A 15,984-nucleotide genomic window follows, 5' to 3' on the forward strand; every position below is an offset into this window, starting at 1 on the left:
CAGTGCTGCTTATTTTAAAACGTAGGCTGTCCACTGGGGATTTATAGCATAGCACTGTGAAGACTACCAGATACCTTAGTCATCGGATTCGAACGTCACTGCCTTTTCTTAGTTCTTCACATTCTAAAAACAAGCACAACCTACCACTATTTTTGCACACTTTCTAGTGACAACGGAATGGTCTGTTCAACCATATTCAGTGTGGTAGTATGTTAACTCATTGTGATGCAGAGCAGATTCAAAATGTAATGTCATATTTACAGGAGAAGGAAGTACAAGGTTAACTTTGAGGCTTACACATCTAGAATTATCTCCTTTAATACCTTTTCTACACCAGAGGCCTCCATAAGCAGGTTAGGTAGAAAAGTCTTCTCACCAGACTTGAGAGAGGAGTCTCAAAAGTAAGTGAACTGAGCCCTTTGGCCTCAGTTCTACTACACCTGTGTAAATCTATTGAAATCAGTTGGTACTTAAAGCAAGATGTTTACACAAGTGCTTTACTAGCAGTATCCCTTGCTTCTTTCCAAGGCAGTTCACTGCCACCTTCTTGGCTTTCCCACCATGTACCTCTTGATAGAAGAGCAGGCAGTAGCACACTCAGTGATGAAAAAGGACAAGAAAAACCAGCAACTGTTGCCCAGCTCCTGAAACTTGTTGCCTTACAAAGTTTCCTAATTTGTTATATAAAAAAAGGAAAGAGTAAACAGTTTAGTATGCTAGCGTATAGACTATTTTGCTAGACGCAGCACAAGGGTATGGGATCATCCAACATGTTCTCTTCAAAGTAAGATTTTTAAACACAAGATTGCTAGAAAGGATTTTCTTTAGCCAGTATATTATGCTTCAGGGATGTTGACATTACAAAGCAAGTGAGACAGACTGACAAAAGGAACCCACATATTCATTTGTTCTTCCATTAAAAGAAAAATATACTGTCTAGTCGTTGATAAATCCGCTTGCACGTGTGAAGACAGTATCAGAAAAGAAAGATTGATATCTTTCTATCCCTGGAATTAATAGAAAGATAGAAAGACAGAATCAACCATATAACTGGTGATCCTCAATGAAATAACCATAAAACGATACAAATATATATATTTGATTTGGACTAACATTTGGATTCTGTATTTAGAATGGAGAGACTCTAGCATATTTGACACAGGCAAACTCTGCAGGGACAGCATAATAATCCTAGTCTTCACTTGAATTTCAGGGCAGAACTGTTTTACAGAATTCTGCGGACTCCGGTGAAGCTGCTGGGGAATGTAACTGGCTTCTGCAAACCCAGCTGCACACAGCGTACAGTTTAAGAACCTAAATTCGCAAGACACATGCTTAACTTTAAACAATAAAACTTAAAGAATATCTTAAGTACCCTACTGATTAGGGTCTGCTTGCATTCCACTTGCCCCCAAGAGCAGGAAAGAATGAGATAAGAATCCTTCATGCAATACAACTTTTTAAGAGTTCTTCCTCTGGACCTTTAGTTTACTGAATAACACCAGTTACCAAACTTAAAAAAGAAATTAATAACACTATAAGGTTGTTAAATGCATTAGTAACACCATATTAATACTTGAATTATAGTGTAAGTAATGATCAGTGCAACCTGACCCTGGAAGACAGCTTGACACTACTTAGCAGCTACTCAAACAGATGTCATTAAATCTGCTACCTAGTCAATATGTTAGTTATTCATGGTAAATTAGAGTAAAGTAAAATAAAGCGAAGCTTGAATAATAGAGAATGTACATAATTTAGCCTATCTGAAAATATGTATATGTTTATCTTTAAATACCTGCAGCATATGCATGTAGAACAGGGGCAGCTTTAAATAGCAGGAGAGAGAATAAAGCCTGGTGTGATCGACATGTGCTCTTGAATCAGCTACACTACAGCACTTTGCTATAAACAGGATTATTAGGTAAGGTGGGACATAGTGCACAGACCAGATATCTCAAAGAATTAGAAAACTGACAGTAATTTATTAAAAAAAGTTTAGCTTGAGCCATCAAAAGGGAAATAAAACACATCTCACACCCAGTTAATTTTTCTAACAGTTTTAGTAATTAACTGCATAAATACATGCATGAAAAAAATGACATACAAGTAATAAATTTTACTCCCTCATGTTGTTACTGTTCACAGAACCTTTTGCTGTAACTTTCCACAGAAATAGATTTACTCCCACATACAGGTTCAACTTAGAAATGTTTTAAGCTGAAACAGAAGTTTAAGAAAATTGTGAGATATAATAAAGCTTTTAGGAATGAAATGCTTACACAAGCTACTTGAGCCTCTCAGCTATAGGGTAAACAATTAAAAAACGCCCACAAACTATGTGCCTGGTAAATAAATGTGTATTACTGTAGTGATGGGGTATGGCTAGTGTTAAATAACAAGCCCAGTAAACAGCAATCATTGAAGACTGTGCTATGTGGACATGCTACAACCATTTATGCCAGAGCCTTTGACTTAAACGGCAGCAAGATTCAAACACAGTAGACACATTAGTTAAGAAAAGTTGTTAGCTTTTGCATGTGTGCAGACAGACACAATGTTTTCATTTTAAGCCCTTGAAATAAATTGCAGACAGAAGTTTATCTATTTTAGTCCCAACTAACTATTGAATTAATAAAGGAACTACAGTGCAGAGAGCTGCATTTGCTGATTTTATACGATTCTGTCAATATTCCATTTTGATATTGTGCTCAAAAGCAAATCAGAAAAGCTCAAAATGTTGTTTCTGCAATTTCAAGATTAAGCTACCAAGCCAGGAGAGCTGATTACCTTTGAAGTTTTTTCAAACTCTAAGCTACCACTGTCTGTATCTCCCCCACCCCATTCTGGCTCTCTTTCCTTCCATTTTGCCCAAGAATGTTTCAGACAAGCCTCTCTTAAAAATAGACTTTAATGCAAGAATAAATTGTTTTAGTAGAAGTTCTAAAACAGGAATTAGCCCTACAGGCCAAAACATGTTCTTGATCATCGGTTTATATAACCTCACACTGCGATACTCCAGCCAGAAAAATAAACACTTATCCCGCCCTCACTACTTGCCATCTGTCTGGTATGATTTTTCCTACCTCTGGAACTTTTATACTCACAATGTATATAAACACATAGAAGTTAAGTGCATATACATCCTTTTTAGCAAGAAAAAGAATTTGTAAACTATAACTTGTTAAGAATATACCACAAGAACATGTGAGGGGTGGGGGGAAGCAACTCCCTGCCTTGGGAAGGCTGTTTCCACTTATTCCATACACCACTTTTCAAAAGTGTTCAAAACGAAGGCAAGTGGTTATTAAATCAAGCCCTGATGTGTGGGGAAAATGATCACTTTTCTTTACACAAAAAAGTTAAATATGTGTACTTTTTTAAAATGTTTAAAAAAAAAAAGACGGAGAAGCTATTGACTAAAACTAAACATGAGGATGGACAACAAAAAAGATGCAAAGAAATACTCAAAAATATGCCTTTAAAGTGGTGTTAGTCATGTGTGTTTGCTGTTGTGGGGTTAGTGATAAACACACAGATAATACAGCACATGTTAACCAGTCCCACTTGAGTAGTATTGTAGGGTCCTGACTACAGAAACTGCTGCACAAGTGTTCCTTACTCATGTAAGGAACTGGAACAGCTTCATTATATTTTCCCCTTTTTATCAGGGATTTAAAATTGATGGGCAGAGAAGAAAGGAAAAAGGGGGAGAAATTAATTGGAGTTTGCCCAGGTAACTATGTGGAACTAGGAATCTCACGCTTAAGAAGAGATCTGGGGAAAGAGATTATTGCAGCTGCTCACTTGTTGTAAGGAACAAGCAGAAACAGCCGAGAAATAGTGGATGGATTTTGTGTCAGGAGGACTGAGCAGGGAAGCACAGGAACAGCTAACTGAACAAAGTTTGGGAAATTAAATCAGTTAGGAGGATTGTGGCTCAATTTAGAACTAAAAGAAGGAATAGCTTGTATTCCATTTTAAGAAAAGCTCCTGATGGAGAGAGACAGTTTAAGGCAAAGGAATAATCTGTTCAGAAAAATGAGCAAAGGTGATTTTTATAAACAATAGTTAAGTCCATGTGAGAGAAGCAAGTTTCAAACAGACAAGGCAGGACACGAGAACAAGGCAGGAGTCAAGAAGTGAGAGAGACAAGGGCTTAAACAGGAGTTTTGGTGTGGACAGAAAGACGACAGGTTTCAGGGATGCCATTTAAGGAAAAGCAACAAGGTGTATAAATAGCCTGCATGGATGGATCTATGAGCAAAGCTGTTGGGCAAATGGTAACCAGGGTCCTCAAAAATCAGAAACAGACTCTCTTTCTGATCTTATCGGAAGCGTTTTCAGAAATTTCTATCCATATCACCCCCCAGCTAACATACAATAAGTGACCTTGAGTTCTCCAGTGCTGGTTCAGTGTACAGTAAAATAGATTATTTTGAGCCACTGCTGAAGACCTCAGCTAGTCTGTTTTACTATGCAATGAAACAGCATCTAAGCTTCAGCTTTTAAGATAAACACAAACATACACTCCAGGTTATAAAATACCAACATAAAGATACAGATTATCAAATACTAATAGTTTTCAGTATCAGTAACTTCACTGCAGGTCCATGCAAAGCTATTTTGCATTTTTAGTATAGTGTTGCCAAAATTAAAGAGTATCACTGAGAAAGCCAAGCATTACAATCTTTTCATAGACACAACATTTGCAGAAATATTTTTGTTTACAGTTTTAAGTTGAACTTTTAACTACCAATCTTACTCTACTATTCAACATTCTGTGCTTAGGTGCTTTCTGGTAAAGAATTTTGCTGAAGACTATTTATAAAGGAAGTGTCACTCATGTTGGACAAATATACCCATAAAGGAAAGTCTTAAATACTATTGATAGCAGAAGACACACTATCCAATTCAAACATCTGCCCTTTGAGTACCTATTACGAGTCAGAAATAAGGAGTTGCTGCAATAAGTTGCAATACAAGAGACCTCACAGTAAAACACAGTAAGCTTCAGGAGTTACTGAACTTCCACAAAGTATAATAGCTAAATGATGTTCACAATATGTTCACAATATGCATTGATTTTTTAAAAGTAGGATTAGAATAACTTTTCTGGGCTTTTCCTCCCTTAGCAGTACTGTTTTCTTTCCTTTATAAGAGCATTTCTTGGGATGAATATATTTCCACACTTAAAGAAAAAGCTATTGTTTTCTTTTGTTTTGATGTCAATTCTGTTTCAGCCACTAGAAAAAGGTTTTGTACTTCTCCAAGAAACAAAGATATCATTTAATGTAAATTTATCTTCAAGGAACACAAAGTAAGCAAGAGTTTTGAAGCTGTCGTAAAAAGTTACGTAAAAAGTCACCTAAGTGAATTATTACAAATTGCTCACCTCCTCCTTGGAGCCTGAGCATTAGAAACATCTCTTGTGCATAACCAAATAAAACACAATACTCTCACACTAAAATTTTTCCATTAACATTTCAGAGGCAGGAAGGAAAATACAGGCCCTAGATAATCATCCATGGACAGTAAAACATTATAGAAGTCTGTGTTAATAAAATATATAAAAATGAGCTTTCAACAGCTTCATTGATTATAAAAGATTTTTTTGTTTAAGAGCTGCTGGAGAAAAGGTTTATAATATGTAAATATGTTCTCCGAAGAGTTTTGTCACTAGGTTAAAGGCTGTGCTCATTCTTTCCAAAATGCCACACATATCTTTGAGTGTGAGAAGAAAATTAAAAAAAGAAACAGACAAACCTTCCAACAAAACCATTCAACAACAGAGACCTTTGTGAGAGATCTTTTACTGCAGTAGCTCAAACAATTAATTTTTAAAATAATTTTAAATTGTATAATTAATAAAAAATGAAAAGTAAATATATTTTAAATAAAAATGTAATCAATGCATAGGTTTCAATATTATCAAGAAGTTTAAGGGTCAGTGTACACAAATCATCTTTAGTTTGAGTGCCAGCATTCCTCTTTACAGCAGAAATCAAAATAATAGTATGAAGTATTAGGAATTCAGTACTAACAAGGAGCCCTACAATTTGAGAATTTTCCCCTCTGACCTGCAATTCTGCTCGTAAGTAAAGCTATTGTTCCTCTGCTAACTCTTTGCATTCCTCCCAAGTTAGCTCCAATAACATTTAGATCTTTTCTAAAAGATCTAAAAAGAAAAAAAAAAAAAAAGAAAAAAAAAAGAGAGAACTTTCTTCAAGGACAGACTACAGAAAGTATTGGAAGCTTTTAACCCTCTACCCCCTCACATCACATTCGCCACTCAGAAATAACAAGATGAATATTTTGTTTCACAGTTTTCTGCCAATTTGCTCCTTCCTGATTCAGTGCCAGTTATGCCTGCCTCAGGAAAGCTTGTTTTCTAGGCTTCCCATGTTGTTTCACAGTCCTAAAAAGATCAGCATAAAAAACCCAGCAGTTTAGCCCTCTACAATTGTTTTAATTTCATGTCCAGAAATATTTCTGCTGCAGAAATCCTATTTTAGCTTGCTGGTTTATGTGATAATTCTGAAAGTTCAGTGGAGAATGCAACAACAATGAACATAATTGCCTTCAAAGTCTTTTCCAGGCTGTATTCATTGTTTATAACTCAACAATAGCTTAGAGTTGAAAATGATTATTTGCAATTACTTTTATTAGCATTATTATTATTAATAGAATTCTACCTACAGGGAGCAAAGGTATTTATTTATACGTGTATCTTCTGCACTGCTAGAGGTTAATATTTAGAAATATCTGGAAGAGAAAATACATAATTTACATATAACTAGGAAAAAAAAAAAAGCATTTGGAGGTGCTAATTTACAGAGGAAGAATCAAACAAAAGGCAATTAGACTACAGCATGCAACCACTTCGAGTGATGATTGCCTGCTCTGACAAGCCACCTTTTACCTGTCATAGCAGACAGAAGAGAAGCACTTCAGGCCACATCATGAAAGACAGTGGTTGCAATGACAAGGTATTGTCTTCCAACAGGGTCCCAGGTAACTCATCCCATGTAGCATGTTACCACAGTCTCCTCCAGAAGGCTACTTCTCAAAGATGGCTGGCAAATTGTTTATCATGCCAACCAACTTCAACTCGTAAGCTGGATCACAAAACGAAAAGCAAGTCTGTGGTATGATCAATCAATGGCAGCACTAAGATCTTAATTTGACTAGGTAGAGGGAAATGATGAGCTGGGAAGAATAACATTTAAAAGTTTTAGGAAGGAGTAACATCTGTGACTAGTAGACAAATAGGGGAGAGAGTGGTTTCAGGAGCCCCAGAAGTTTTACAGAAGATTTTAAAGAGAAAGCTGAAAACCAGAAATCAATGGAAAGTTTCCTTCCTAACCAAATCCAGGGCTCATTATAACCCAGGGTTTCTGAATAAGAAGTGCTAGTCAGACATTTACGTAGCAAGTCTTTTTATAAGACTTGATAGCATTTGTCCAACTGTCAGAGTCCTGTCTCCAGCTGTGGCTAATCACAAGTGCTTCAGATGGAGAAAACAGAAGAAAAATCCACAAACCATATCTAACCATGATATGTATCAGAGAAAAAAACAAAGCAAAACATTTTCTGATTACTATTGTGGGTCAACAGTTGAGACCCTGAAGCATAAGATCTGGTTATAAGCATTCTAATGACAAGCTGCAAGTGTTATGAACCTATTAAGGACAACAAAGGCTTTTTTTGTTCACCCCAAGGCCCACGAAAGAAGAAAAAAATAGCAGTAGTAAAGGGAAACGCTTAAATGCCAGAAAGACCACACTGACCATTTACCCCCAAGTCCATCCCTTCCTCTCAAAGAGAAATAAAAACATCCCTCAAAACAGCGTAAAAAAAAAAAAATCTTTGTCTAAAACACTGAAATACCCTCAACATGCTTCAGAGGCAACTGACTTCAGAAGTTAGCTTGTTTCACTAGAACAACCAGAAACTGGATCTAGTTATGACTTTGACAATAAGGTCTACAAATCCCTCAGTACAACATACCTTTTCCATTTGTAAGTAGCTATTCAGAACAAGTCACCTCTCAGTATTTTCTTTAATAAGGAGCTGGACATATGCAACTTAAACCACATACTAGCTTGTTTTTCCAAAACATGGAACATTTTTATGGCTTGTTTTGAGCTGTATACTATTTCCGTATCTTCTGAAATATAAAGAGAACTGGACACAGTATTCTAAAACCATAAAACCCAAGATCATATCTCTGCCTCTGTGCTGCTGCTGTCCTTTTCACACAGCCAAAGATTAGCAATGGTCTTTTCTGAAGCACTGTGCTGAGAAATTACACTGACTATGATGCATAATTTTCTTAATGCATTCCAAGAGCGTTTCTTTATTATTTTTCTTTTAAAAACTCTCATCTATATGCACAATCCATACTTGTCTGGATTTGTTAGATTATAACCATTTAAACAGATAATTCACATCAGTATTACTAACCTTTCCTTTTCATTAATTCAATGCTTTTAATGCCCTAAATGATAATTTTTTTATCAACTTCCAGCTCTACAAATGATTTTATCGACTACATAGTTGATAAAATTACACATTTGACCAACCATCTTTCCTAGAATGCAAACCTTTCCCTTAACAGTGGAGATAAGTATAAACAAGTGTTCATGTCAGTGAGGTAATTATTATCTTCTAATGTGTGCTATATCATTCCCCCAAATTGCAGAGCTCTCAAAAACCTACAGTCCAAGAAAAACAATCTACCATGAAACTGCATCAACCGGCACTAATTACACCTTTTGTTATGTTGTTTGTGGTAACAGAACTGCAAATCAGCAACTCTGTTATTTCACAGGCATAATGCTTAACTTGGGTGTTGGAGATTTGGGGTTGCTTGTCTGTTTTTTTTAAGGTTTGGAATTCAATTGGTGATTTCCCAATCATTTGGAACATTTTCCACTTTCCAAGACTAGTGAATAGTAAATGATGGATTATAGTGCTTTCTTTATCTAGCTTTTTTAAGTTTTGGGTATAAACCATCCAGGACTACTGATTCTGATTTAGCAGATGCTGTCTCTTTCGCCACAAATGATATACATTCCTACAAAGCAGAGGCACCTTCATTGCTGTTTCTGTTCAGAACCGTCATTTGTATTTTGCAGTACAATATTATTCTTAGTAGTGTAAAAAATGCTGTACTATCTTTATTTCTTTTGGCCACTGGGATTTCTTAGTTTTCTTGGACTTGCTTATTCTTGAGGCTTTTGAACCCTTCCAGTCCTGTCGTTAATACACACACATATGCATGCACACACACACACACACACAAAAAGGAAAAGTGTGATCAATGTTTATACAAGCATACTTCCTAAAAGAGTAATACAAAGCCTTGAATAGAAGCGAAACAAAATAAGTATTATATGTTAACGTGTGCATTTTGGGGTAAAGGAAAGTCTGTTGACAGCAGCTTTCATTTTCTTTCACTAGATTACCAAATATTAAAAAAGTGGGGGGAAATAAACCCGTAAGAGAGCCTCTAGGATTCTCCCAAACATACTTTTCTGTGTCTCCCAATAAAGTTACCAAAAAAAGTCAATCTCAAAAACATCCTACTTCAAACATTCATACACTACACTCAGTGTCATATCCTACAGGAAAGTAAATTATCTGAGAAATTTTAAGTCATTAAATGTTTTTATATCAAATATTGAACAAGAACATCCTCTGTATTAAATCTTCCAAGCACCACAGTGCTTGGAAGCAGATGATGTTCTTCTGTTTTTGTTCTAGAACATTCGGAAAAAGTGAAGCATTCTTTAATATATTACTTGCTGTTAAAGCCACAAATTCAAGATAATGATGAAAAAGCCCCAAATCCTGAACAGTGAAAATACTACTCACTAAACAACTTCATTACTTGTTTTCCTCACTCATCTGGGCCAGCACAAATATAATTCATAATAAAGTAACAGCCATCTACTCAAGAGATCAGAAATTATTTCTACAGAGAACATTTGAAAAGAATTAAATTCTTGAAACATTCTTCGTAAACAAGAATCCAGTTATCACATCTGAAAAAATAAAATATCAATTTAAAATACTTCCAGGGTAACCAAACAAAACAATAACTAACTACATTGAACATCACACTGAATCCTTTGAATACCATTTTATTAACTTTGCCTGAAGACAGAAATTACAAATAAACTTCTAATTTAATCATGGATATACAACGCAACTTTATTTAAGGCTTATGGTTTCAGACACCAAAATAAAACATTCAACCGCTTTTCTGCTTTAAGAATTACATTAACAGGCGTATGCAGATATGTCAGAAAGCCAACTCTGACCTAAATTTAATTTTCACCTTACTCAGAGCTATATTTAGTAGTTGCAGGATAACAACAGGGCTAAGAGATGAGAGTACTGCCACCTCGTGCCAGTCAAGCTGAAGCCTAACAAACAAGACTACTGACTAAAACTAATCCCAGAACATGTTCTGCCTTTAAAGTCTGACAGTTATTTGAGATCAGATGCTTGATCTTGAATTATGAAACAGCATAATAGTATCAGTCTTTAACAACATCTTTAACCACTTCTTTAAATAAAAATAATCAAACTATCTATACTTAATCAGTATGTCTGGCAGCAACTACTCATTGTATTTGCCATTTTAACATCCTGGTTTTAGTCACTCATAACTGGGATAAATTTCAATCACCAGTGATAAGAGCTTTGGTAATGGATATCTGTTTCAGACTAAGTCCTTCTGGTTTGATTTTGGGTTTCTGTAAAATATTATAACACACACAAAAAAAAGGTACATGTATACACAGTTTGACAGTTCAAAAGACACATAAAACTTCTTTTGAAATGCTCTAATACACCCATGCTATAAAAAGGGTCACATATTCTTACTGCATAAATATTTAAATACCCAAGTCAACATAAACTTTAGAAAGCTGAGAAGTATTATGAAAATTCTCAAGCATACTGACAAGCCACAAGGAAAAAATTTTCCTTTCAGTCCATTTTCACCTAAAATACATGCACTACATCAAATATTACATAATTATGTAAAGAAGCTGAATTTTTTTCTGTTTATTTACTGATAAATATAATTCTGCTCAGTGGATATTTCAGTGACTTCCCCCCCACGAGAGTCATTATTATAAGCAATAAAAATGTAAAATAGGAGTACTCACCAATATCATTAGCTAGAGAAGCAGGATCAGCGGCCCCAAGGGTAGCCTCAAACTCCTCCTGAAGACGATAAGCTCTTTGAAGAAGGGATTCAAGCTTATGAATGAATTCAGCACTAATGATATCCTGCAAGAAGACAGATATTAGAAGATTTTTTTTATTTATTTACAGTCTGTAAGATTCCTTTGTAAAATCTAAGAACATTAAGCCTTCAAAGAGCAAACTGTGCCACATTAATTTCCTACAAACTGCACAAGGACACCATCAGATGAATACTTCAACATCCAAAACATACACATTTTTCTAAACATATACATATTTTATTTAGTGTAATAAAAATAAAATCTAAATTTAAAAATACTTTAAAATTATCTGTGATGTTTACTGCACCAAAAATAATGAAAGCCATAGAGGCGTACGTTTATTTCAAAATATTTTTAGCATTTAGCCCATAAGAACAAAGGACTATAAATAAAGTTCAAGCACATTATTTGTGAATATTCATAAATTCGTCATCTTTCCCAAGACGTTTATCTTTGCTAAGCAGATATCTTCTCACGTAGTCATAAAATAAAGGGGTGACCCAAGAGATTTTGTGCAGAGAACTAGTATGCTTGGTAGCCTGATAATACCATTCAGAAGCAAGCACTGATGCAACAGCAATTGCCAAAAAATAAATAAAGCTAATTCTCTCTCCCCCACCCTCCTCCAAATAACCAACCAAAAAAATCAAGAGGAACAAAGTTAGATGTCCTTTAAATGCAATGCCATTAAATTGGAAATTTGAATTCATTCTCAGTTTTGGTAATTGAATTAGAAGTTGAAAAGATTCAGGTAACAAAATGCAATGAATTGTCAGGGCAGCAACAGTAGATTATAGATTGAATATACTCACTTCTACACTTTCTTCTGCGATTGCATCTCCCGCTCCCAGCTTAATGGAACCACAACTTGCTTCATCTTCCACTTGCCTGTTGCGGAAAGTTAGTGCCTGCTCCCATCGACGCAGTGCTTCTTCAAAAAGCTCCATACCTAGGGGAGATCAGGAATACCTCCATTCCATCAAATACACAGCTTCCATATGTATTCACATTTTAGAGTCACAGGGAACTACACAGCTAATAAGCATGATTATAGCAGAGAAGTAAGTGTTTAAAACAATGGCAATTTGCAGTCTAAGAAAAAAAAAAAAAAGACATTTGCCCATTTGCCTTTTTAAGAAGACAAAGAAGTTCACAATATGATTAAAGCAATGATGTTCAGTGTATTTTTTCTTATTTACTTTTTAAAATAATTCTATGGCTTACTACTACAAATAAAGGAATAAAAAAATATGTGTTTTGAAAGCCTAATCCTAGATCAAGTAAGATTTCATTATTTTATGGAAATTTTCTTAGACACATGCCCACAGGACACTGAAAGGACATCACAATAATATCAAGTGTCACTTTGCCATAAAAACCAATAAATTATTTACATTCATTGATGGTAGATGCTGAATATTCTTATTATAACTTACCCATCAAATATAAATTTTCAGGTGTGGTCACTGGAATATTGACAAGCTTAATATCATCTTCATCTGCTTTATCCCAGGAATTAGAATTGGCACAAGCACAACTGTGACAAGAGGTGGCACTCTGAACCTTAAAAAAAAAATAAACAAATTTGGAAGTGTTGTTATACAGACTATCTTTAAAACTACGTTCCTGCCACAGTACATTACATCCAAGTTATCTACCTAGAAACTATTTTCACTATATAGTAAGCACAATGGCCTCCTCAGCATCTCTAGCCTTCTGTGCAGCCTGTTCAGGAAAGTTGTTGCAGTTCAGTGAAACCATTAGGTGCATATCCAGTGCAAGTTAATAGACATTCAAGAGCCTTAAAACATTTTTACTTACCGAGGCCAGGCTCTGAACAGAACCGGAGTATTTACTGAAAAGTCCTCCATTTGCATAGATACAAGACTGAGATCCTTTTTCCTTGGCAGAGCTCAGAGAAAGAGTCAAGTTTTGCCGACTACTGGAACAACTAGAACCTAACAGATACAGTGATTTTAAAGCTGCTGCAAACTCAAAACATTGTATCTTTTGTTAGCACGATCTATCAAGAATTGCATTTACTCTTTTCAATAAAATCCAGTTTAGAAGCAAACAATTATTCTTTTATTTACAGTTCTATACGAGAAACTACAAATTAGAGCAGTTGATAACTACAAAATAACCATGCATTTGAGCATAATTATTTTCCCATCCTACAAAAATTTAAATCTGCTTTTCTCAGTATTGAGATATGTCCACAAGAACTGAAAACTCCATTGTTTATATACTATTTATAAAAAAAGTTTTAATACAAATTCATGATTAAAACTTCAGCTTTGAGAACAAGACCAGCTTATTTATAAAACACTGTAATTTTCTTCCTAATTTGCACAATTTCTATTTCAACAATTCAAACCTACTCAGCATTAAAGGAAAATAGTTTGCATTAGTACTACACACTGTTATGCACACCCATTGCCTCACACCCCTCTTCTCCTCCAAGACGTAAAGAAAAAAAACTTGGAGGTTCCTTCATGTACCTTTTTCTGATGCAGCTGCTTTGGTGCACTCTAATACTAGATGACTTGGTTCCCATGGTGGCACTTTCTTGTTTTTCTTTCCACGTCTTCTTTTAAAATGATGGGCCAGAAAAATAACAGATATTGCGCTCACTGCTGTCACCGTGAAAAGCTTCTTTAACCCAGGGGAAAGCTTTATCTGAAAAAAAGAGAGTGTGACTTCATGGGAAATACATGCTCCTTAACTCGCACCTTTCCTCCTACCCTCCTTTTGCTGTGTTCAACCTAGGCTATAGCTTGTCTGAGGGAGACAAGAGATGCTGATCTCACATAGCCTGAGAAACAACCAACTCTGACTAAAGACATAGCCTAACCGCTTCTCAAAATGTGTGACGGCCAGCAGGTGAGAGAACTTACAAAGGGGCTGGTGGGACTAAGTGAGTGGCTGCACTGAGAGAAATACTGCAGCACGAAGAACTATAACGTTCATTGCAAACCCACAAACTATGGGGATCTAAGTATTTTGATGCCTGGACAATGCAGGGCTTCAATTAACTCTCTAATAGCAAAAAAAATACTGAGAAGAAACTCACCCTTCACAACTAATCTCTTGCACTGTGAAAGAGTGGAGGATCTAAAAGCTAACATTTGCATCGTGTTTCAATTTGGGAAGAACGTGTATTTAAACATATTTCTCTAAATAAACTAGTGGGGGTTTTGTTTTAATTGTTATGTTTTATTTTGGATATAGATCAGTCATAGGTTTACAAACGTTTAAATTAGCACATAAGAACCACATATACAAGGAACCAGAATTAAAAGTCACTAACGAAGTTTATAAAATTCAAAGTGACAAGATACACAAGGAAGAAAAGAACCATTTAACTGAAAACTAGAGTCTGCATTCACAAAATCTTTAGGAAATCCATGCTGCTTGAGAAACAGACTGCTGGGAGAAAACCAGATCTACAGTCCTTGGGGCTAATATGGTGTTTCTGTAACATGTTTCCACATGCCACTGCACTCTGGCAGCCCCTGGTTGCTGTGCAATTGGTTAATACTATCAGAGTTGTGTAATTTGAAGCGGCATTGAAAGCTTTGCTCTGCATTGAGTTTGCAATCAACAAGTCAAACAGCTTTGGCTGGAGAACCCTGTCCTTAGTGGTACTTTATCTTGACCAAGGCCAAAAACCTAGCATTGTACTCTGCAAGTAAAAGGAAATCCCTGAAACACAGCACAAACACATACTTAAAAATAGACCATTGTATTTAAGAGAAAAGACTTAATAACCAGATAACTGAGATTAAAACCTTGAAGCTCACAGAATTAAACGCTAGAATGAAAGTTTCAAAGAACTGTAAGTGGATTTTTTTAAATTTGTCTGTGCCTACAAGCATGATCATAAAGAGATTAACAGTCAACTGAAGATTACTAAGGAGGAGAAAGTTAATAGTTGGACATAATGGAGTTGCACATGGTATTTAAAAAGGATATGAATATGCTGCAACGTAAAAAAGAAATCATTGATCTTGCAGTGAGAATTTTCAAGTATTGTAAATATAGAAAAAATGTGAAAATAACCAGATGCAGCTCCGACTGAGAATATCTCATTCCCAGTAAAACTCTGAAAAGCATTTACATGCAAATATGAAAAATGACATAGCTTTTGCTTACAAGCATCTAATTCGATAAAAATAAAATACAGCCACATTAAAGACATGTGTTCTAAAAGCAGAAGTTTATTAGGACCTGCTAGTATCTATTTTTTAAAAAAATATTATTGGTATTCCTAATAATAAACAATTTTTTTCACTTAGTTATCCTTGACAATGATTCAGCATACACAGAATGAAAACAACTACTGGACCGTATTTTGTACGGCCAACTAGAAATCCTTTTTTCTCCTGCTGTGTATTATGGCATACGAATATCGCTCACTCTTCAATAAACGTATTCGCTGAGGGCTTAATGTTTTCTCAAGTAATTCTGACTTATTTCACTCTATCATTTATCACATATGTAGGCATAGGCAACTAAGACCTCTCTTCTCTGAATCTCTACAATACAATTACAGCTCCTCCTCCCCGACTTTGACATGAAGGTGCTCTAGGGACAAATCTTATGATTCCCTGCAGACAAGGAGTATCAGCTTCACAATACTTGTAGCTATTGTCAACCTGAAAACTAAGATCATAATGTACTCTTTGCCCAGATTTGAGTGACTGCTATCCATGTTGCT

At 35.4% G+C, this 15,984-nt stretch overlaps 1 protein-coding gene across 3 annotated transcripts in view; it reads right to left on the minus strand.

Moving 5' to 3' along the window:
- The window catches only part of MIGA1 (mitoguardin 1), a 41,658-nt gene that overhangs the window by 23,623 nt on the left and 2,051 nt on the right, over positions 1 to 15,984 (minus strand). For all 3 annotated transcript variants that reach the window (XR_011048660.1, XM_068406609.1, XM_068406608.1), the window contains exons 3-7: positions 13,766 to 13,943; positions 13,086 to 13,222; positions 12,701 to 12,827; positions 12,077 to 12,213; positions 11,184 to 11,307 (exon numbers count right to left, since the gene is read on the minus strand). Coding sequence is in view for 2 of the 3 variants with exons in the window: in XM_068406609.1 (XP_068262710.1) it covers positions 11,184 to 11,307; positions 12,077 to 12,213; positions 12,701 to 12,827; positions 13,086 to 13,222; positions 13,766 to 13,943 (703 nt within the window). In the remaining variant the exon portion in view is untranslated. The remainder of the gene's footprint in view (positions 1 to 11,183; positions 11,308 to 12,076; positions 12,214 to 12,700; positions 12,828 to 13,085; positions 13,223 to 13,765; positions 13,944 to 15,984) is intronic.

The sequence above is a fragment of the Nyctibius grandis genome, chromosome 8 (genome assembly GCF_013368605.1).
Source record: "Nyctibius grandis isolate bNycGra1 chromosome 8, bNycGra1.pri, whole genome shotgun sequence".
In the NCBI taxonomy this organism is placed as follows: Eukaryota; Metazoa; Chordata; class Aves; order Nyctibiiformes; family Nyctibiidae; genus Nyctibius; species Nyctibius grandis.